This window comes from Piliocolobus tephrosceles, chromosome 21 (assembly GCF_002776525.5).
Source record: "Piliocolobus tephrosceles isolate RC106 chromosome 21, ASM277652v3, whole genome shotgun sequence".
Taxonomy (NCBI): Eukaryota; Metazoa; Chordata; class Mammalia; order Primates; family Cercopithecidae; genus Piliocolobus; species Piliocolobus tephrosceles.
Window position 1 is genome coordinate 10,002,003 of NC_045454.1, and position 22,955 is coordinate 10,024,957.

Genomic DNA, 22,955 nt, shown 5'->3' on the forward strand with positions numbered 1-22,955 from the left:
ATTTATATGGGCCATCGCTGTTTCTATGTTCTTTTAGTGGAGAGAGCTAGAGAATATGTGTACAAATGTTCCTATACACACTGAAACTATGTGTTTATTTTTATCTCTATATACAATTGGGATCCATGAGGACATACCAGCACCTCCAGTTACAGTCCAACACCACAGGGCTCATTCGACTTTCCTCCTTTCTGTCTTAGTAACTCCCTTTTCCAACAGTGGGAGACCTGGCTCCCATTCCCCTTACTCACCGTGTGTAGCCAATTTCCCTTCTCCTTTGCCATTTCACCCCTGTGGGGATGTCTTTCCCAGCCTAGTCTGGCTTCAACACCGTACCCCATGCTATTCCCATGAATGGACATCCTTCTGTCTCTGCTTGGGTTATGACAACCCATGCCAGATGCCCCCTGTGTGGCCTCCTCCCTAATCGCCTTACAGTGCAAACCCCTGCCCCAGACAATGCCTGCATATAAACGCCCCCACCCCACTCAGTTCATGTTCCAACGTTACACACCAAGCTGCCCATCTGTGGATTTATCCGCACCTTCTCAAGCCCCAACACCCTGGGTCATGCTGCCGCTCTATGTGGACTCCTCCTCACCCCACTACCCCATTGGAATGCTGGCTTCCGGTACCAGATGGCCTCCAGCCCCCTCCTCCCCTAACCCTACCTAGTATGGAGCCTCAAAACCCCTTTGGGCTTTGACACCACCATAACTTCTCACCCTCCCTGACACCCCCACCTTGCTTTTCCCCTCTAAATCATTCAGGAAAGACAAAAGGAAAGAGATGAACAGAGAAAGAGAAAATGTCATGCTCTTAGTCACTGTGCACGCCCACTTCCTGAAGTCCACGTTTGCATCCGGCGCACTCGCACACATTCCCAACTCACCCAGGAAAGCTCCCTGAGGCCAGGCGCCCTGTGCTCTCCATCTCACTGCCTAGATGCCAGTCTTGGATTGACACTTCACATGCTTGTTGGAACATTGAATAAATGATGCCCTCTGCTCTAATCCCCTCCCCCATTCTCTCTCTCCTTCCTTCCTTCCTTCCTTCCTTCCTTCCTTCCTTCCTTCCTTCCTTCCTTCCTTCCTTCCTTCCTTCCTTCCTTCTCTCCTTCTCTCCTTCTCTCTTTCTCTCTTTCTTTTTTTTATTTTGAGACAGGGTCTCACCATGTCAACCAGGCTGGAGTGCAATGGTGCAATCATAGCTCACTGCAGCCTCAAACTCCTGGGATCAAGCAATCCTCCCATCTCTGCCTTTGGAGCAGCTGGGATTACAGGTGTGAACCACCATGCATGGCTGTTTTTTTATTTTTTGAAAGACAATGTCTCTGTGTGTTGCTCAGGTTGGTCTCAAACTCCCGGGCTCAAGTAATCCTCCCACCTTAGCCTCCCAAAGCACTGGGACTACAGACATGAGCACCACATCCAGCCTCTAAGTCCCGTTTTTAAAATGCACCTTCCAATTCCACTCTGGGGATAAAGGAGTCACAGAGCCTGACTCTGGCTCTCCCCACCCATATCATTCAAGCCAGATGGGGAGGCAGGGACAGCTCTGATCCCTCCCCAACCGGGTAGAGATTTCCAGCCCAGCTGTCACAGCTCTAAGACACAGGGACAGAGGGAGAAACCAAGAGAGGCAGGAAGAGGTGGCAAAGGAGTGCTACAGAAGATAAGGAGGCTGAGCTCTGACAGGGAGCAGGGAGGAGGGGCCATCTTGAGACTGGTGCCCTGCAAGCTCCACCCCACCCCTCCATGCAGTTCCCCATGGGCCCCGCCTGCATCTTCTTGAGGAAAGGCATTGCTGAGAAACAGCGGGTGAGGTGGGGAGTGAGAGGGAAAGGTGGTGGGCTGGGCAAGGGGAGCAGGAGAGTGGGACAAAAAAGAGGACATGATGGTGCCATAGAACCAGGGGAACAGGCGAATAGGGCAGGAGCTGAGAGGTACAAGAATTCCAAGGACCCTGGTGGGGTCATGTAAGCCAGTGAGATAAATGGGTGGGGGTCAAATCAGAAGTCAGGAGCAAAAAGAAGGAGAGAAAAGGAAGAAAAATGAAAAGGGAAGTGGGATGATGTCATTGTTGAGATTACCATTATCCTTTTCTATGGATGCTCATTGTGATAACAGTGGCGGTGGTGGTGATGATGGTGGTGGTGGTGATGATGGCGATGGTAGTGATAATGATGGCATTGATGATGGTGCTGATTATAGTGGTGATGGTGGTGATGATGATGCTGGTGGTGGTGGTGGTGGTGGTGTTGATGTTGTGATGGTGATGGTGGTGGTGATGGTGGTGGTGGTGGTGATAATGGTGGTGGTGGTGGTGGTGATGGTGGTGGTGATGGTGATGGTGGTGATGGTTATGATGATGGTGGTAGTGATGATGGTGATGGTGGTGGTGGTGGTGGTGATGATGGTGGTGGTGGTGATGATGGTGGTGGTGATGATGGTGGTGATGATGGTGATGATGGTGATGATGATGGTGGTGGTGGTGGTGATGCTGGTGGTAATGGTGATGGTGGTGGTGGTGGTGGTGATGATGATGGTGGTGGTAGTGGTTATGATGATGGTGATGATGATGATGTTAATAACAATAGCTGCACTTATTAAGTCATTGCTGTGTGCCCAGCCCTGTGCAAAGGGATTTGCATGCCTGATATTACTTACACCTCGGAACAACTCATAAGGTCAGTGACTTTCATTCCCATTTTACAGGTGAGGAAAGTGAAGCTCTGAGTCATGAAGCCCTTTACCTTAAGCTTACACAGTTAGTAAGTGGCAGGGTTGGCCAAGTACAGTGACTCATGTCTGAATCCCGGCACCTTGGGGGGTAAAGGCGGGAGGATCACTTAAGTCCAGGAGTTTGAGACCAGCCTGGGAAACACAGCAAGACCCCATCTCTACTAAAAATACAAAAAAATAGCTGGGCATGGTGGCATGCATCTGCAGTCCCAGCTACTCAGGGGGCTGAGGCAGGAGGATTGCTTGAGCCAAGGAAGTGGAGGCTGCAGTGAGCCCTGATTATGCCACTGTACTCCAGCCTGGGCAACAGAGTGGGACTCTGTCTCATTTTAAAAAAAAAAGTAAGTTACAGGGTCAGGTCTGCTTGATTCTTGTGGGCATGCTTTTAAAATTTTTTTTATTTATTTTTTATATTTCCATATATATCAACTTGTCCAGATATGTGGGCATACTTTTAATTGTTAGGCTTTAAGATCACCAAAAAAAGAGAATGAAAAAGGCCAGGTGGTGGCTCACGTCTGTAATCCCAGCACTTTGGGAGGCCGAAGCAGGTGGATCATGAGGTCAGGAGTTCAAGGCCAGCTTGGCCAAGATGGTGAAACCCCGTCTCTACTAAAAATACAAAAATTAGCTGGGCGCTGTGGCAGGTGCCTGTAATCCCAGCTACTACGGAGGCTGAGGCAGGAGAATTGCTTGAACCCAGGAGGTGGAGGTTGCAATGAGCTGAGTTCACACGACTGCACTCCAGCCTGGGTGACAGAGCAAGACTCTGTTTCAAAAAAAGAGAGAGAGAAAGAATAAAAAAAGGGTGATAAGGGATCGCAAGGAGGGGATCAGATGAAAGAGAAGCTGAGGGAAAGGCTCCAGGATAAAGGGAGATGGGAAGGTTAAAGAGGCCAGAGATCAGTAGAATTTCCTTGTTAACATGCCACGTATATCTAAGCTCAACCCTTCAGGTATGTGCAGGAGTAGGTGGGGCAGCAATAACTGGACATTCTCAGGGTGTTTAGGAATTGGTCATGCTGGCACTGACCCTCCTGCCTGAATGCCATTGAATGCTGTTTCCGTGCACAGGGATTCTAACCGTTGGCAGGAAGATTGGAGGCAGGTGAGAAGTAGTGAATGGGAGTTAGTGTGAAGAATTCTGACTTGGGAGTCAGGAGCTCTGAATTCAAATCCCAATGCTGCGTCTGACTTGCACCATGACCTCCAGGGAGTAACTGAATGCCTTCCTCCCTTGGGAGGGGATCTGTTGCTTGTGAGCTGTGTGACCTTGTGCAGGTTCCTTCACCTCTCTGTTCCTCAGCTTTCTCATGGGTACGATGGAAACGAGATGTAGATCCGCTTCACAGAGCAGTTCTGAGGTTTATATGAAATGATTGTGGAAACTGCCTGGCGCACAGTCAGCACTCTGAATGAGTTAGCTGTGGTTGTGAAGTCTTGCTTTTTTCATCTGGTGATGAAGGAGATTGGACTCCCCAGTGTTTAAGACCCTCTTTGACACAATATGATGCGTGTTTGTCTAAGAAAGGGAGAAAAAGGGAGATCGGGATTCATGGGTGGGAGAGAGGAATCGAGAGTGAGTGGGGAGCCAAGAACTGTGGAAAAGGAGTCAGGCAATGAGAAAAGGAATGGGAGGGATGGAGGAGGAGAGAGAATGGGAAGAGAACCATGAGAGAGTGGCGAGGAGCTTGGGATAGCAAGGAGACCTTTGGAGAATGGGTGACCCTCTCTCCAAATTCCCTCTCATCTGCATTCCTTTCTAGGAAAGACCACTGGGACAAGATGAGATTGAAGGTAACACCGTCTTCCCCAGTTGCCCCCACGTTGCCATCCACCCACCTGACCTGCCCTCCGTCCCTTTCTGAATTTCTGTATAAATTCCTTTACATGGAATTTTTACAATCGCCCTCTCTTCCCACTCAACTGTAATTTTGTGGAACTCTTTCTTGTGGCAGTTGAAGGACCTCCCAAAGTATTTCGAAGGCATACCCATCCTCAAGGGTCTCTAAGACTCAGGAGTGAAAAAAATGAGTTTCTCTCTTGGTGACTTTGAGGTTCCCTAAAACTTCACCCAAGAATCTGAAGGATGCCAGCGCTCTCATTTAGCTGTCTCGGGAATGATGCCTCTTTTGCTAACACATTTCATCCATCACTCCTTTTTGAAAAAAAAAAATTTTTTTTTGAGACAGTGTTTTGCTCTTGTTGCCCAGGCTGGAGTGCAATGGCACAATCTCAGCTCACTGCAACCTCCGCCTCACAGGTTCAAGCAATTCTCCTGCCTCAGCCTCCTGAGTAGCTGGGATTACAGGCACCCACCACCACGCCCAGCTAATTTTTTTCTATTTAGTAGAGATGGGGTTTTGCCATGTTGGTCAGGCTGGTCTCAAACTCCTGACCTCAGGTGATCCAACCGCCTCGGCCTCCCAAAGTGCTGGGATTACAGGCATGAGCCACCACGCCCAGCCTTGATTTTTTTTTTTTTTTTTAATGTACACTCCTTTAAGGAGTCTCCAGTTGGAGCCTCATTGATAGCTTCAAGAGATACCACTCTTCCCCACTGACTGTTTCAAGTTCCCTCAATGTTCTCTCCTAACTTTCAGAGCTGCGGGAAGCGTTTCTTGAGTTTGACAAGGACCGAGATGGGTTCATCTCTTGTAAGGATCTGGGGAATCTCATGAGGACAATGGGTTACATGCCCACAGAGATGGAACTGATTGAGCTCGGCCAGCAAATCCGCATGAACTGTGAGTCCAGGGAGTGGGAGGGACGGCTGAGGTTAGGGAAGGGATCAGGGCAGAATTGGGAAGGATGGAGAGGTTGAGAGTAGAGTTGGGGATGGAGAGGAGGGTGAGAGGGACTAGAAGTCTGGAAGAAAACAGATCAGATTCGACTCAGGAAGGCAACATTTGAAGCGGTTAAAAGCTTTTAGAGATAGGTCTGTGTTCAAATCTCAGTTCTATTATTTACTAATTACGGTCATTTTGAAAAGTAGAGTTATCCGCTACTCTTGAGTTTCCATTTCCTCATCTGCAGAGGAAGATGCTTCTCTCCTTACCTTATGGGACTATGGAAAGGAAGGGGTAAAGATACTGATGCAGATAAAGGCTCAGCCTCCAGTAAATTCGTATTAAATGTAGTTATTACTATCACCACTAAGATCCATCAGCTGAGCAAGAGACTGGAGCTGTATTGGATGCTGGAAACAAGCTTGGAGCTGGAGCTGATGTTGGTGAATTGTGTTACAGAAAGATGGATGGGGTTTTTGATGGAGATCATAACTGATTTTGAGATTTCAGCTAGAATAAAATTGCTATTGAGGCCGGGCGCAGTGACTCACACCTGTAATCCCAGCACTTTGGGAGGCTGAGGTGGGCAGATCAACTGAGGTTCGGGGTTTGTGAACAGCCTGGCCAAGTTGGTGAAACCCTGTCTCTACTAAAAATACCAAAAAAATTAGCCAGGTGTGATGGCGTGCACCTGTAATCCTAGCTACTCGGGATGCTAAGGTACGAGAATTGCTTGAACCCGGGAGGCAGAGGTTGCAGTGAGCCGAGACCGTGCCATTGCACTCCAGCCTTGGCAACAAAGTGAACTCTGTCTCAAAAAAAACTGGGTTTGCTTCTGGGCATGTAACAGACTAAACAAGGTTGAATTCAAGGTAATGATAATATTTGTACCTAAAAAAACTTCGATGCTCATTTAATTCATGCTCCTCTTTCTATGGGTCTACAGAGGAGGAGAAACATCTTAACTAACTGTCTGAAAATCACACAGACAGTCACTTCCACCATACCACACCCTGTCCACTCCTGTTCAGGCTAGAGGGACATGAGAGCTTGGAGTTGGCTGCTGGAGGGAGGAAGTCCAAGACAGCTCGTATAGGGCAGGGAGATAGGAGCTGATCTATTTCTGGAACTGACTCGAAAGGCAAAGTGAGGTAATGGAAGGCCGGGGCTTGTGGGGTCTCGCTAATCCTGTGCCATCTTCCTCAGTGGGTGGCCGTGTAGACTTTGATGACTTTGTGGAGCTGATGACCCCCAAATTGCTTGCAGAAACGGCTGGGATGATCGGTGTCCAGGAGATGCGGGATGCCTTCAAGGAGGTGAGTTAACAGTGTCATGGTGCTGGTGATGGTAGAGGCAGACCCCAGAAGGTCTGCCTGTAATTAGCTATTACCATGGACAGCACCCACCAACTAGGCCCCCACCTTTTTTTTTTTCTAGCCATGGTGGGATCAATAAATAGGGAAGAAAACTAATGTATTCCAAACACCTGCAATGGATCAATGCCTCTGTATACTTTCTCTGATTTAATCCTCAAAACACACACACACACACACACACACACACACACACATATTAGGAATAGCAAGCAGTCATGTATCCCAATGAAACAGATGAGAAAAGTGAGGCTCATGAAGATTATAAATCTTATCCAAGATCCTGCCGTCTCTTAAATAAATGTTAGGATTTTGTTTGTTTGTTTGAGGTGGGGTTTCACTGTTGTCCCCAAGGTGGAGTCCAATGGTGTAATCTCGGCTCACAACAACCTCTGCCTCCCGGGTTCAAGCCATTCTCCTGTCTCAGCCTCCGAAGTAGCTGGGATTACAGGTGCCCGACACCACACCCAGCTAATTTGTGTATTTTTGGTAGAGAGAGGGTTTCACCATGTTGACCAGGCTGGTCTCGAACTCCTGACCTCAGGTGATCCACCCACCTTGGCTTCCCAAAGTGCTATTACAGGTGCCCACCACCACACCTAGCTAATTTTTTTTGTATTTTTAGTAGAGACGGGGATTCACCGTCTTGGCCAGGCTGGTCTCGAACTCCTGACCTCGTGATCCGCCCACCTCGGCCCCCCAAAGTGCTGGGATTACAGGCTTGAGCCACGGTGCCTGGCCAGGGCCTCTATTCTTAGTGCTGTAACAGGAAGAATCCAAGAATTTGAGATCCCAGAAGGGAATGCAAAGTGGTCATCTGGTACAAGCCGCTTGCAAAGATGCTAAAAAATATCAGACCCAGTAAGAATAACAGACTTGTTTATATCCCCTGATAAAATACCTTCTCATTCTGAGAAATTTCAGGAACACAAGGTGAAAATAAAGAATAGCAGAGTGTTTGGAAGCAAAAGATTTGAAACCAGGCAAACATGGGTTCAAATCTTAGGAGGCTTCCACCTATTGGCTGTGCAAGTGCCTCTCCCAGCTTCTTATAAAACTCTACAGCTGGCTGGGTGTGGTGGCTCACGCCTGTAATCCCAGCACTTTGGGCGGCCAAGGCGGGTGGATCACGAGGTCAAGAGTTCAAGACCAGCCTGGCCAAGACGGTGAATCCCCGTCTCTACTAAAAATACAAAAAAAATTAACCAGGTGTGGTGGCGGACACCTGTAATCCCAGCTACTCAGGAGGCTGAGGCAGGGAATTGCTTGAACCTGGGAGGTGGAGGTTGCAGTGAGCCAAGATTGCACCACTGCACTCCAGCCTGGGTGACAGAGCGAGACTCCGTCTCAAAAAAGACAAAAGAAAAAAAGAAAAAGATCTACAGATGCATCGTCCAATAGGACTTTGTGACCACAGAAACAGCTCTATCCAAAACAGTGGCCAGTGGCCACTCATGGCAGTTGGGCCCTTAAAATGCAGCGAGGGTGACTGAGGAATCAAATTTTTATTTTTTACTTTTATTATTTATTTATTTTTTGAGACAAAGTCTCACTCTTGTCACCCAGGCTGGAGCGCAGTGGTGCGATCTTGGTTCACTGAAACCTCCACTCCCTGGGTTCAAGCAATTCTCCTGTCTCAGCCTCCCTAGTAGCTAGGATTACAGGCGTGTGTCACCACGCCCAGCTAATTTTTGTGTTTTTAGTAGAGACGGGGTTTCATCATGCTGGCCAGGGTGGTCTTGACCTCCTGACCTCAAGCGATCCACCAGCCTCGGTCTCCCAAAGTGCTGGGATTACAGGTGTGAGCCACCATGCTTGGACAAATTTTTAATTGTGTTTAACCAATGGATTTCAATTAAATTATTTATTTAATGTCCATTTATATGCAATTGAATACAAATTCCAGCATTTAAGTATGATTCTTGCAGGTTGTACATAGTTACTCATGCCTGTTATCCCAGCACTTTGGGAGGCCGAGGTCGGTGGATCACTTGAGCCTAGGAGTTCAGACCAGCCTGGGCAACATGGCAAAACTGCGTCTCTACAAAAAAAATACAAAACTTAGCCAGGCATGGTGACACATGCCTGTAGACCCAGCTATTTGGGAGGCCAAGATAGGAGGATCACTTGAGCCAGGGAGGCAGAAGTTGCAGTGAGCCACGATTGCGACACTGCACTCCAGCCTGGGTGACAGAGTGAGACCTTGTCTCCAAATAAATAAATATAATTTATTTAAATTTAAAAACAAATACTTCATTCTATTTACTTTATTGTAAAGCTTTTGTCTAGAATGACTTGGGTATGTGAATTCACCTCTTCAACTGTTAGTGTTATGTAGAAGCCTAGGAACAGATTGAATATTTCTGATAAAAATTGTCTGGACCAGGCGTGGAGGCTCACCCCTGTAATCCCAGCAGTTTGGGATGCTGAGGCAGGTGGATCACTTGAGGTCAGGAGTTTGAGACCAGCCTGGCCAACACAGCAAACCCTGTCTCTACTAAAAATATGAAAATCAGCTAGGCGTGGGGGTGGATGCCTGTCATCCCAGTTACTTGGGAGGCTGAGGCAGGAGAATTGCTTGAACCTGGGAGGCAGAGGTTGTAGTGAGCCGAGATCACACCATTGCACCCCAGTCTGGGTGATAAAGGTGAAACTCCGTCTCAAAACGAAAAGAAAAAGTTGTCTGGATTAAGAAGTGCTGTAAGTGTAAAGTAAACACTGGATTAAGACTTAGTATGCTTAATATAATTAGTGTAATATACTAGTATACTTAAGTAAACTTCTATGCTAAGTATCATAATGAAGCATGCTAAGCACCTACTGAGAACTTAGAACTTACTGCCTTATGAAATCCAGTGTGCATAAAAAGAAATGCTACCTACAGAGCTACTTAGTAATTTTAAGAGGATTACATGATAAAATGATAACACTTTCAATATATTGGGTCAAATAAAAGAGACCATTAAAAATCAGTTTCATTGTTCCTTTTAACTTTTTTTAAATGTGGCTACTAGAAAATTTTAAGGCCAGGCGTAGTGGCTCACACCTGTAATCCCAGCCCTTTGGGAGGCCGAGGCAGGTAGATCATCTGAGGTCAGGAGTTTGAGACCAGCCTGACCAACATGGAGAAACCCCATCTGTACTACAATTACAAAATTAGTGGGGTATGGTGGTGCCCGTCTGTAGTCCCAAGTACTCCAGAGGCTGAGGCAGGAGAATTGCTTGAACCCGGGAGGCAGAGGTTGCAGTGAGCTGAGATCATGCCACTCTATGCAGCCACATAGAGATCATAGCAGATCTCTAGAACCTATCTTGCACTCCAGCCTGGGCAACAGGAGTGAAACTCCATCCAAAAAAAAAAAAAAGCTGAATAGTGTTCCACTGTGTGGTTATGCCACATTTTCTTTATCCACTCTTCTGTTTTGATGGACACAGGTTGCTTCCATACCTTGGCTATTGTGAATAGTGCTGCCATGAGCAGGGGAGTGCAAACATCCCTTTGACATACTGATTCCAATTCCTTTAGGTACATACCCAAAAGCGGTATTGCTGGGTCATATGGCAGCTCTAGGTTTAATTTTCTAAGGAACCCCCATACCACTTGCCATAATAGCTGTGCTAATTTCCATACCCAGCAAAAGTGTACCAGGGTTCCCTTTTATCCACATCCTCACCAACACTTGTTATTATTCATCTTTTTGACAATAGCCATCCTAACAGGTGTGAGGTGATATCTCATTGTGGTTTTAATTTAAATTTCCCAAATGATTAGTGATACTGAGCATTTTTTACATGAACCTGTTTGCCATTTATTTGTCTTCTTTAGAGAGATAGCTGTTCACGTCTTTTGCCTGTTTGTCTTCTTCAGAGAGATGGCTGTTCATGTCTTTTGCCCATAGTTATTAGGTTGATGCAAAAGTAATTGTGGTTTTGCCATTAAAAGCAGTATCTGTCATTATGCAGTATTACTAGTTATAGGCAAAATGTCACACAGCAGATCTTCAGAACCTATCTTGCATAACTGAAACTTTATAGCCATGGTACGGTATCTCCCCAATTCCCTGTCCTCCCAACCCCCAGCAACTATCCTTCTACTCTCTGCTTCTATGAGTTTGGTTATTTTAAGTACCTCATATGTAAGTGGAATCATACAGCATTTCTCCTTCTGTGTGGTATATATTTAAATGCAATATTCAGCCTTACAAAAGAGAGAAATCCTGCCCCATGCAGCAGCACAGATGAACCTGAAGGACAGTATGCTGTGTGAAATAAGCCAGGCACAGAAGACAAGTATTTCTAAGTGTCTCACTCGCTGCTCCACGCTCAGTCCCAAGAACAGTGCCTTCCCCATGGGCACTATTGACACATATTATTTTTTAGCAATATTGATACATATGTGTTGAATTAATGAACTGCCTCCAAAGCTCTGCCCTGCACACCCTTAACCAGTCTGCCAGAAAATCTAGTATGTTCAATTTCCAAAACATCGGGGAGCCAACTCTGCTTCTCGAGCTCTGCTGGTGCTAACTGGCTCAAGCCACAGTCATCTCCTACCGGGATGATCATGGCGACCCTCTAATTGGTTTCCAGGCTCCCATTGTGGTCCTACCGTGTGGTCTGTTCTCTACACAAAAGGGTTTCATGCTCACATTCTTTTAAAATATATATCAGATCTGGTCACTCCCCTGCTTAAAATTCTCCAGTGGCTTCTTGTGTTACTCAGAACCAAATCCTGGCAACGTCCCATGACACACAAGCCCCTATGTACTTGGGCCCTGCCTTCTGCAACACTGAGACCTTGTCTATTTCATGCTCATCTCTCCCCATCTCATGCCTCCCTAAACACTGCCTGCTTCTCCCTCTTCCTCAAGTATGCTTTCCTGTCTTATAGCACTTGTAAACCTGCAGCTTCCTCAGCCTACAGCAGCGTCGTCCAAAAGAAATACAATGCAAGTCGCATAGGTCATTTAAAATTTTCTTTCTCTTTATTTATTTTATTTATTTTATTTATTTACTTACTTTTTGAGACGGAATTTCGCTCTTGTTGCCCAGGCTGGAGTTCAATGGCACGATCTCGGCTCACCGCAACTTCCAACTCCCGAGTTCAAGCGATTCTCCTGCCTGAGCCTCGTGAGTAGCTGGGACTACAGGCATGTGCTACCACGCCCAGCTAATTTTGTGTTTTTAGTAAAGACAGGGTTTCTCCATGTTGGTCAGGCTGATCTCGAACTCCTGACCTCAGGTGATCCACCCGCCTCGGCCTCCCAAAGTCCTGGGATTACAGGCGTGAGCCACTGCGCCCAGCATATCCAGCTTTTAGAAAGAAGGAAACTGTATCATTTGCAAAACCATGAATAAACGTGAAGCACATTATGCTAAGCAATATAAGCCAGGCACAAAAGGACGAATACCACATGATCTTACATGCAGAATCTTAAAAAATTGAACTCATGCAAATAAAAAGAAAGGTGGTGAGCAGAGACTGGAGAGTCAGGGGAAAAGAATGGACAGTTACTTGTCGAAGGATACAAAGTTTTGGTTAGACAGAAGGAATAACTTTTGAGATCTATTGCACAGTAGGATAACTGTAGTAAATAATAATATATATCTCAAAAATCACTTTGAAAGTAAGTTTCAGATGTATTGCTGGGCACCTTGGCTCACGACTGTAAGCCTAGCACTTTGGCAGGATGAAGTGGAAGGGTTGCTTAAGGCCAAGATTTTAAGACCAACCTGGCCAAAATAGTGAGACCCCGTCTCATTTAAAAAAAAAAAAAAAAAAGTTTTGGCCGGGCGCAGTGGCTTATGTCTGTAATCCCAGCATTTTGGGAGGCTGAGGCAGGTGGATCAACTGAGGTCAGGAGTTTAAGACCATCCTGGCCAACATGGTGAAACCCCGTCTCTACTAAAAATACAAAAATTAGCCAGGCATGGTGGCGTACACCTGTATTCCCAGCTACTCGGGAGGCTGAGGGATGAGAATTGCTTGAACCAAGAGGTGAAAGCTGCAGTGAGCTGAGATTGTACCACTGCACTCCAGCCTGGGTGGCAGAGTGAGACTGTCTCAAACAAAACAAAACAAAACAAAACAGAACAAAACAAAACAAAACTGTCCTTTGGAGCTGACATTTTAGTGGCTCACATTCCCAAAGCTCTTATCTCAGTGTCTCATGCACAGTAAGTGACGGGTAAACCATCATCTCGGGGCTGGCGTCGTCATTGCTGATATCATCTACCTCTGCTTCTATTCAGTTTGACACGAATGGAGATGGGGAGATCACCCTGGCGGAGCTGCAGCAGGCCATGCAGAGACTCCTGGGGGAGAGGCTCACTCCCCGGGAGATATCTGAGGTTGTCCGGGAGGCTGATGTTAATGGAGACGGCACCGTTGACTTTGAAGGTGACATTGACGGGGCGTGGCGGGGAGCGGGGGCAGCCACTGCAGGAATCCACTTCCAACTCACTGTTAGATTTTCCAAGTTGGCCACTCCTCACTCCTCTCCAAGTTGGAGAATGGAAGTGGGTGGCAGGTTTTGGAAGCATTGGTTCCGTCCCTTTCCTCCCAGGCCATTCATTTCAAAGAGCTGGGTGTCCCTCACTTCGGGTGGCTCCGAGGAACACCTCAGCCAAGGCCCTTTCCTTCCCATGCTCAGGACCCCCTTCCGCCTTGCCCATTCCTTCTTAGTTTGCAGGGCACCTTTTATCCTAGGAAGAACTTGTCCCATCGGAAAGAGACTGGACTGGCTAGCAGCTGGAGCTCTGGGGTCCGATTCAGGGACTTCAAATTCAGAATCATCGCTGACTCAGCATGTAGCCTTATGCTACTCACTTTTTCTCTTAAGGGTCAGTTTTCCCATCTGTAAAATGGGGTGGATGATGACACCTTTTGGAGAAAACTAAAAGAAATCATGCACGAAGTACCACTGTATTGTTGTTGTTGTTGTTGTTGTTGTTGTTGTTGTTGTTGTTGTTTTTAGACGGAGTCTCGCTCTGTCGCCCAGGCTGGAATGCAATGGCTGGATCTCGCTCACTGCAAGCTCCGCCTCTCGGGTTCACGCCATTCTCCTACCTCATCCTCCCTAGTAGCTGGGACTACAGTCACCCGCCACCACGCCCAGCTAATTTTTTGTAATTTTAGTAGAGACAGGGTTTCACCGTGTTAGCCAGGATGATCTCGATCTCCTGACCTCGTGATCCGCCCGCCTCTGCCTCCCAAAGTGCTGGGATTACAGTCGTGAGCCACTGCACCCGGCCCCGCTGTATTCTAAAATTATCCTTCCCTGTCTTTGCTCAAGTTGTCCTTCTGTCTGGAGCATCCTTTCCTCTCTCCCCTGGCTAACTCCTAGTTACGTTCCTGGAAGGTGCCTCCCACCTCTCTTTGTGGGCTCAGTGTCCCTCTTCTGGCTTCCCGATAACACCCCATGCTTGCTTCTGCAGTAATACGGATTCATGGCATCTCCGTAGTTTATTGCCTATTTCCTTCTGAGACCGTGGACTAAATCCTTCATCATCACTATATCCCCAAATCCTAGCACAGAGTCCAGCATGACTACACTGGATCACTGAATACGTGAAAAGGCTGGGGGTTCTACATGGATGAGAGGTGGGGTTCTTTTTTATGTGAGGCATAGAAAGGGCACGTCGGCCAGGCACGGTGGCTCACACCTGTAATCCCAGCATTGTGGGAGGCCGAGGCGAGTGGATCACCTGAGGTTAGTAGTTTGAGACCAGCCTGGCCAACATGACAAAACCCCGTCTCTACTATAAATACAAAAAAAAATTAGCCGGGCGTGGTGGCAGGTGCCTGTAATTCCAGTTACTCAGGAGGCTGAGGCAGGAGAATTGCTAGAATGCTGAGGATGGAGGTTGCAGTGAGCCGAGATTGCACCATTGCACTCCAGAGCAAGACTCCGTCAAAAAAAAAAAGGCATGTCAAGTTCTAATTGTGACATTCTTTGGTTCAAAGATCTCAGCACCTATCTGCTGCCTATGGACAAAAGTCCAAAATTCTGGCCGGGCTCAGTGGCTCACGCCTGTAATCTCAGCACTTTGGGAGGCTGAGGTAGGCGGATCACCTGAGGTCAGGAGCTCGAGACCAGCTGGGCCAACATGGTGAAACCCCATCTCTACTAAAAGTACACAAATTAGCTAGGAGTAACAGTGCATGCCTGTAATCCTAGGCTACTCGGGCGGCTGAGGCAGGAGAATTGCTTGAGCCCAGGAGGTGGAGGTTGCAGTGAGCTGAGGTCGCACCACTACACTCCAGCCTGGGTGACAGAGTGAGAATCCATCTCAAAAAAAAAAAGGCCAGGTGCATGGCTCACGCCTGTAATCCTAACACTTTGGGAGGCTGAGGCGGGTGGATTGCCTGAGCTCAGGAGTTCGAGACCAGACTGGGCAACATGGTGAAACCCTGTCTCTACTAAAATACAAAAAATTAGCTGGATGTGATGGTGTGCACCTGTAGTCCCAGCTACTCGGGAGACTGAGGCAGGAGAATTGCTTGAACTTGGGAGGTGGAAGTTGCAGTGAAATCGCCCCACTGCACTCCAGCCTGGATGACAGAATGAGACTCTGTCTCCAGAAAAGAAAAAAAAAATGTCGTCCAGGCGCAGTGGCTCACGCCTGTAATCCCAGCACTTTGGGAGGCCGAGGCGAGCAGATCACAAGGTCAGGAGATTGAGACCATCCTGGCTAACTCGGTGAAACCCCATCTTTACTGAAAATACAAAAAATTAGCCGGGCGTGGTGGCGGGCACCTGTAGTCCCAGCTACTCGGGAGGCTGAGGCAGGACAATGGCGTGAACCTGGGAGGCAGAGCTTGCAGTGAGCTGAGATCGCGCCACTGCACTCCAGCCTGGGTGACAAAGCAAGACTCCGTCTCAAAAAAAAAAAAAAAAAAGTCCAAAATTCTTTGTCTGATATCCAAGTCTATCCATCATCTGGCCTCACCCACCTACCAAGCCTGTATCCTCTGTAGCCATTCTCTGAACTTTTAAGCTCTGGCACAGACTTGGTACCCGCTTTATGTTCTCCAACTTCCGTTCCTTGGCACCGGATGTTCTGTCCACTTACCACATCTTTCAGTCTCATCCATCCTTCGGGAACTCACATCAAGGTAACCTTTGTCAGGAAGCTTCTCTCCATCCTTCCCTCGTGTCTTCCTCCCAGCTGTGAAGTCTTACAGAAGCTTTTCTGTTCCTCTCCGTGGAAGTTATCACAGCCGACCTTGCTGTGTTGAGTTGTATTCGCTTCCAAGGCCTCCATTCTAGATAGAGAGCAGGGAGGGCCATTCTCTGAATCATATGTGATCTATGTCCCAGTATGGAAGCATAGTAGAGTTTGGTTGGACACCTGCTGGATCTAGCCAGGATTAAGTGTGCAGTGGACATCAAGGGACATCTGGAGAAGGTAGGGTGGGGGTGGGAGACGATCCTCAGGCCAACCAAAGGCAAGGGAAGGTCAGGGCGACCTCAAGACCCGGGTGAGCAGCAAGGTCATCTTGAACCACAGCAAAGTCAGGTGCAACCTGCGTTCCTTCCAGGGTTCACCATTTGCTGTCCACGTGACCTCAGGCATGTTGGTGACCCTCACTGGCCTCACTTTCCTTATCTGTAAAATGACACTTATCCCTCCAGGATGGTTGAGAAGATGAAATCAGATACTGACAATCACAAGTTTTTTGGGTTTTGTTTTTGTTTTTGAGATGGAGTCTCGCTCTGTCGCCCAGGCTGGGGTACAGTGGCACGATCTCGGCTCACTGCAACCTCCACCTCCTGGGTTCAAACAATTCTCCTGCCTCAGGCCTCTGGAGTAGCTGGGATTACAGGTGCCTGCCACCATGCCCTGCTAATTTTGTATTTTTAGTAGAGATGGGGATTCACCATGTTGGCCAGGCTGGTCTCGAACCCTTGACCTCAAGTGATCCGCCCACCCTGACATCCCAGAGTGCTGGGATTACAGGCGTGAGCCACCGTGCCCAGCCAACAATAGCTGTTTATGGGAAACTTAATCTTTTTTGTGAGCTTTATGCCATTAACAGTCTTAAAAGCCATATAAGGAAATAGCAATACTAGGATTCCCATTTTTTAAATGTAATGTTTTATTTACATGCAAAGATTATTTTCATAACAGAAATGAAGAAACTGCAACATATTGCGATTATTCAGAAGTATGAGCATAATAATAACCGCAGTAGTTTACATGGGTGGCTGAGATGGCAGGCATGGTTCTGAGCAAATTTTATTTACCTATTTTAATTTTTAAAGTTTTTTGTAGAGTTAGGGGTCTCACTATGTTGCCCAGGCTGGTCTCGAACTCCTGGGCTCAAGCGGTCTGCCCACCTCGGCCTCCCAAACTTCTGGGATTACAGGTGTGAGCCACCGAGCCCAGCCTCTAAGCCAATTTTATCTCAACCTCATGAGATAAATCTATTAAACATGGCAACTTGATGGATGAGAAACTGAGGCACAGGGTTAAGTAAGTTGCCAAAGACATCTGATTCCCATTTCATAGGTGGAGAAATGGAAGCATAGCGGGATTAAGTAATTTCCCAGGGATCACCAGCTGTGCCTGCCACATAGGAAGGGCTCAAAAAAATAATATTGGGGGCTTTTACAACAAGATGCCTTACTGGGTTTTTGTTTTGTTTTGTTTTGTTTTTGCTTTGCAGAGTTTGTGAAGATGATGTCTCGCTGAGAAGGTCCTGGAAGCTCCTGGCCCTCTCCACCTGGTCAACATGGAGCAAGTGCTTGTGGAGAACCAAAGCCCCAAAGCCCCAGATCCCCTTAAAGCAGAGAGGGAAGGCAGGTGGGAGAGAGGGGTCGGCATGCAGCGCTATGCATGAGGTGAGACCGAGAGCGGTAGTTTTGCCAGGATGGGGGTGTCTGCAGAGCTAGATTAAGAAGGAGGACTCTGTGGATGGAAATAGATCCATATTTATGGATGGGAGGGTCCAGGATGGGAGGGTCCAGTGGCCACCCCCAAAAATTCCAATGATTCATGACGTCTTTTCACTTCACGTAGTCCTAAATCCCTGTGACCTGCCAGAGTCTCTTCCCCAGCTTCCCCTTGGGTGAAAATAGTCTCTTCTCCTGTTGGATATCAAAAGGTTCAGCACGTAGTCTCTACTCTTCCCCTGCCTGCGTCAACTGTTGCAAATCTCCTGTTTCTCTCTCCCGGTAAGAGAAAGACAAATTGTACATCATTCAGGTGATGGTTACATGAACAGCCCAGACTTCACCACTACACAATACACCTGTGTAACAAAACCGCACTTGTACTCCCTAAATCTATAGAAATACAAAATAAAATAAAAAGGATGCGAGTCAATCACAGAGCTGGAAACAGAGTTGTTGTTGGGGCTGGGCTTGGAAATGGCTCATGCAAGTGGCATTCAAAGTCGACTCCCTCCTTTTCCTGATTTCCTGGAAGCACTGTCTGCTCTCTCTCTCTCTCTCTCTCTCCCCCCGACTCCCACATCCCTTCCCTTGTGTAAGATACTCAGGGGACTGAATTAAACCACAAATCTGGATTATCAAGGTTTAGAGCAAGCTGATCCCTGGGGAATTAATCCCCGGAAAAAAATGCCATCGTGCAAAGAGAGCGATGACAGGATCCCCCAAATCCCCAGTTGAGCCAGGTTGTTGCAAAGTCTTTCCTAGAAGCCCCCTGCCTTCACGCTGGTCTGTCCTGAGCCACCCAGAGACTATGCCTCTGTTAGATGGGAAGTCTGTTCCATCCCTCACGTCCTGACATCAATCTGTGCTATGAAACAAAAAAGAGATTCCTCCTAATCTCGGCCCAAAGCAAGACACTCCAGCAATGCAAAGTGAAAATGAAAGTCAGAATAAGCCGGGCACGGTGGCTCACGCCTGTAATCCCAGCACTTTGGGAGGCCAAGGCGGGCCAATCACAAGGTCAGGAGATCAAGACCATCCTGGCTAACACGATGAAACCCTGTCTCTACTAAAAGTACAAAAAAATTAGCCAGGCATGGTGGCAGGTGCCTGTAGTCCCAGCTTCTCAGGAGGCTGAGGCAGGAGAGTGGCGTAAACCCAGGAGGCGGAGCTTTCAGTGAGCCAAGATCGTGCCACTGTACTCCAGCCTAGACAACACAGCAAAACTCCGTCTCAAAATAAATAAATAAATAAATAAATAAATAAATAAATAAATAAATAAATAAATAAATAAAATAAAAGTCAAAGTAAAGAATTAACTTCATGCCTTCCTCCAACTTTTTCTTGCTTTGAAGTCTATGAATTAGATGTTTAAAATGAGTTATCTGGTTCAATAGCTTTGTTTTATTTTATTTATGTATTTATTTATTTATTTTTGAGACAGAGTCTCACTCTGTCACCCAGACTGGAGTGCAGTGGCGCGTATTTGGCTCACTGCAACCTCTGCCTTCTGAGTTCAAGCGATTCTCATGCCTCAGCCTCCAGAGTAGCTGGGATTACAGGCGTGTGCCACCACGCCTGGCTAATTTTTTTTTTTCCAATAAAGATTGGATTTTGCCATATTGGCCAGGCCGTCTTGAACTGACCTCAGGTGATCCGCCTGTCTCAGCCTCCCAAAGTGTTAGGATTACAGACCTGAGCCACTGCACCCACCCTATTTATGTATTTATTTTTGAGACAGGGTCTCACTCTGTTGCCCAGGCTGGAGTGCAGTGGTGTGATCTTGACTCACTGCAACCTCTACCTCCCAGGCTCAAGCCATCCACCCACCTCAGCCTCACCCTCCTCAGCTGGGACCATAGGTGCATGCCCCTACGCCTGGCTAATTTTTTTTTTTTTGGTAAAGACAGGATTTCGCCATGTTGCCCAGGCTGGTTGCAAACTCCTGGGCTCAAGCTATCCACCCACTTCAGCTCCCCAAAAGTGCTCAGATTACAGATGTGAGCCACCGCACCCAGCCAATAGCTTTGTTTTATAAAGTAAAAAAATAAGAAAAAGTGGAGCCCTTGGGGAAGCCGAGGAGGGAAGGTCACTTGAGGCCAGGAGTTCACCACCAGCCTGGCAACACTGAGAGACCCTGTCTCTCGAAAGAAAGAAACAGAGAGAGAGAGAGGGAGGGAGGGAGGGAGGAAGGAAGGAGAAAGAGAGAGAGAGACAGAGAAGAAAAGAAAAGAAAAGAGGAGAGGCCGGGCGCGGTGGCTCAAGCCTGTAATCCCAGCACTTTGGGAGGCCGAGACGGGCGGATCACGAGGTCAGGAGATCGAGACCATCCTGGCTAACATGGTGAAACCCCGTCTCTACTAAAAAATACAAAAAAAAAAACTAGCCGGGCGAGGTGGTGGGCGCCTGTAGTCCCAGCTACTTGGGAGGCTGAGGCAGGAGAATGGTGTAAACCCGGGAGGCGGAGCTTGCAGTGAGCTGAGATCCGGCCACTGCACTCCCGCCTGGGCGACAGAGTGAGACTCCGTCTCAAAAAAAAAAAAAAAGAAGAAAAGAAAAGAAATTAATTTAGCCAGGGCATGGTGGTGTGTGCCTGTGGTCCCAGCTACTCAAGAGACTGAAACAGGAAGATCGCTTGAGCTCAGAAGTCAAGATTACAGTGAACCAAGATGGTGCCCTGCACTCAGCCTGGGTAGCAGAGTGAGACCCTGTCTTCAGAAAGAAAAAGTGGAAGCAGAATAATGTTATTTCCTAACTTCAACCTCTTTCCTCAGCTCCATCCCATTCCATCTACACATTCATGCATCCGCCCCTTCATTTCTTCAGTCACCCGTTCAAAAAAGGTTTTCTAAGTACCTGGTCTATATGCCTGGCATTGTTTCAGATAATGGAAGTAGAGCAAGGACAAGGTATTTGACCTCAACAAGCTTATATTTTAGAACCATGCAATGCAATAGAATCTTCTGCAAGGATGGAAGTATTCCAGACCTGCACTGTTTATTATGGTAGCCACGTGTGGCTACTGAGTATTAAATGTGTGAGCAAGGCTGAGAAATTAAATTTTATTTTATTTTTATTTTATCAAGTGAACACAGTTTTATTAATGAATACATAATTGTATTAGTCTGTTTTCATGCTGCTGATAAAGACATACCCGAGACTGGATAATTTATAAAGAAAAAAAGGCCAAGCATAGTGGCTCATGCCTGTAATCCTAGCACTTTCAGAGGCCGAGGTGGGTGGATCATCTCAGGTCAGCAGTTCGAGACCAATCTGATCAACATGGCAAAATCCCATCTCTACTAAAAATACAAAAATTAGCCAACTGTGGTGGTGCATGCCTGCAATCCCTGCTACTCAGGAGGCTGAGGCAGGAGAATCACTTGAACCCAAAGGGGTGGAGGTTGCAGTGAGCCGAGATCATGCCACTTCACTCCAGCCCGAGTGAAAAAACTCCATCTCAAAAAAACAAAAAGAAAAAGAAAAAGAGATTTAATGGCCTCACAGTTCCATGTGGCTGGCGAGGCCTCACAATCATGGCAGAAGGTGAAAGGCACGTCTTACATGGCAGCAGGCAAGATAGAATGAGAGCCAAGAGAAAAGGGTTTCCCCCTATAAAACCATCAGATCTTGTGAGACTTATTCACTATCACGAGAACAGTATGAAGGAAACCATCCCCATGATTCAATTATCTTCTGCTGGGTTTCTCCCACAACATGTGGGAATTATGGGAGCTACAATTCAAGAGGAGATTTGAGTGGGGACATAGCCAAACCACATCAATAGATAACATGGGAATTATGGGAGCTACAATTCAAAATGAGATTTGAGTGGGAACACAGTCAAACCACATCAATAGGTAACATGGGAATTATGGGAGCTACAATTCAAGAGGAGATTTGGGTGGGGACACAGCCAAACCATATCAATAAGGAACGCTATTAATTAAGTTAAATGTAACTAGCTCCTTGTGGCTAGTGGCTACTGTATTGGACATCACAATTTCATACTATAAGCCCAGGATTATTCTAGGTACTGGAATGTGCCCAGCAATAAGGTCTTTTGCTTTCTTGGAGGTTACATTCCAGTGCCAAGGGAGAAAAAAATTAAATCCATTAGAAGAAGCTCGGATTGGGATGAATACTTTGAGGATAAAGTGGTATGGTTAGATACAAAGATAATTTGGGGAAGGGGCTTAATTAGAGTGGTCAAAAAGGACATCTCTATTTTTTTCTTCAGACAGGGTCTTGCTCTGTCACCCAGGCTGGAGTGCAGTGGTGCAATCACAGCTCACTGCAGCCTCGAACTCCTGGACTCAAGCAATCCTCCTGCCTTGGTCTCCCAAGTAGCTGGAACTACAGGTGTGAAGCCACCACAACCAGCTAATTTTTGTATTTTTTGTAGCGATGGAGTGTTGCTATGTTGCCCAGGCTGGTCTCAAACTCCTGGCCTCAAGTGATCCTCCTGCCTCGGCCTCCTAAACTGCTGGAGTTACAGGTGTGAGTCATCACGCCTGGAGAGAATGGGCATCACTCAAAGGTGAGCTGTCTCAGGTTGGGTTCCCCAGGGCTCCACCTCTGTCTGAGAGCAGAGACAGCAAGCAGGAGGCTTATCAGAGAGTTTCCTTGGGATTAATTAAGAAAGGAAGGAACTGGGATTGGACAGAGGGAGAGGTTGAACCACGGTGCAGGCTCTACAACCTCAGCTGAACCCACAGGAGCTCTGGATGTAGCTCTTTTGAGTTATCTCACTAAGAATAGCCAGGCCTTTAAACCCAGCATCGGTCAGTTATTGGCTGTGGCCTGCCCTGGGAAGGGCATCGTTTGGGTGATGGAGGCCACTTTGAAGCTGAGACCATCTCTGATCTGGGCTGACCACCAAAGGCTGCTTGCAGACAGCACTCGCTGGAGCTGGGCAGCAAGTCCTTTATTAAAGGGGGATCTGGGAAGCTCACGTCCATCTCCATCACAGGGGCAGTTCCATGGACAATGAGTAAAGGGAGGAGGAGACTTCAGGAAGACAAGGGGGAAGAGAATACCGGCACAAGGAAGACACAGAGGTAGGCGAAGGAGGAGGAGAGGAAGGAAGAGAAGGAGGAGGAGAAGAGGGAGGAGGAGAAGAAGAAGGAAGAAGAGAAGAGGGAGGAGGAG

General features: G+C 47.2%; 2 protein-coding genes across 5 annotated transcripts in view; both read left to right on the plus strand.

Annotated features, from left to right (window-relative positions):
• PLA2G4C (phospholipase A2 group IVC) overlaps positions 1-5,471 on the plus strand; it is a 65,674-nt gene extending 60,203 nt beyond the window's left edge. For 2 of the 4 annotated variants that reach the window (XR_002724576.2, XR_002724575.2), the window contains exons 18-19: positions 4,511-4,541; positions 5,348-5,456. The gene's annotated coding sequence lies outside the window, so the exon portion shown is untranslated. Of the gene's footprint in view, positions 1-4,510; positions 4,542-5,347 lie in introns of all 4 variants that reach the window. The other 2 variants (XR_002724574.2, XM_023182714.2) reach the window with 2 other exon arrangements.
• CABP5 (calcium binding protein 5) lies at positions 1,402-18,209 on the plus strand. The gene is made up of 6 exons (XM_023182715.2): positions 1,402-1,820; positions 4,511-4,541; positions 5,348-5,491; positions 6,740-6,849; positions 13,159-13,306; positions 17,579-18,209. Exons 1-6 carry the CDS (start codon positions 1,758-1,760, stop codon positions 17,602-17,604), a joined length of 522 nt encoding a protein of 173 aa, XP_023038483.1. The 5' UTR covers positions 1,402-1,757; the 3' UTR covers positions 17,605-18,209.
• Positions 18,210-22,955: the final 4,746 nt, after the last annotated feature.

Bases quoted from the DNA above. Each gene is read 5' to 3' on its own strand.
- CABP5 (XM_023182715.2), top strand. From the start codon at position 1,758: ATGCAGTTCCCCATGGGCCCCGCCTGCATCTTCTTGAGGAAAGGCATT. The intron at 4,542-5,347 runs GTAACACCGTCT...CCTAACTTTCAG, and splicing joins GGGACAAGATGAGATTGAAG to AGCTGCGGGAAGCGTTTCTT. The intron at 6,850-13,158 runs GTGAGTTAACAG...GCTTCTATTCAG, and splicing joins TGCGGGATGCCTTCAAGGAG to TTTGACACGAATGGAGATGG.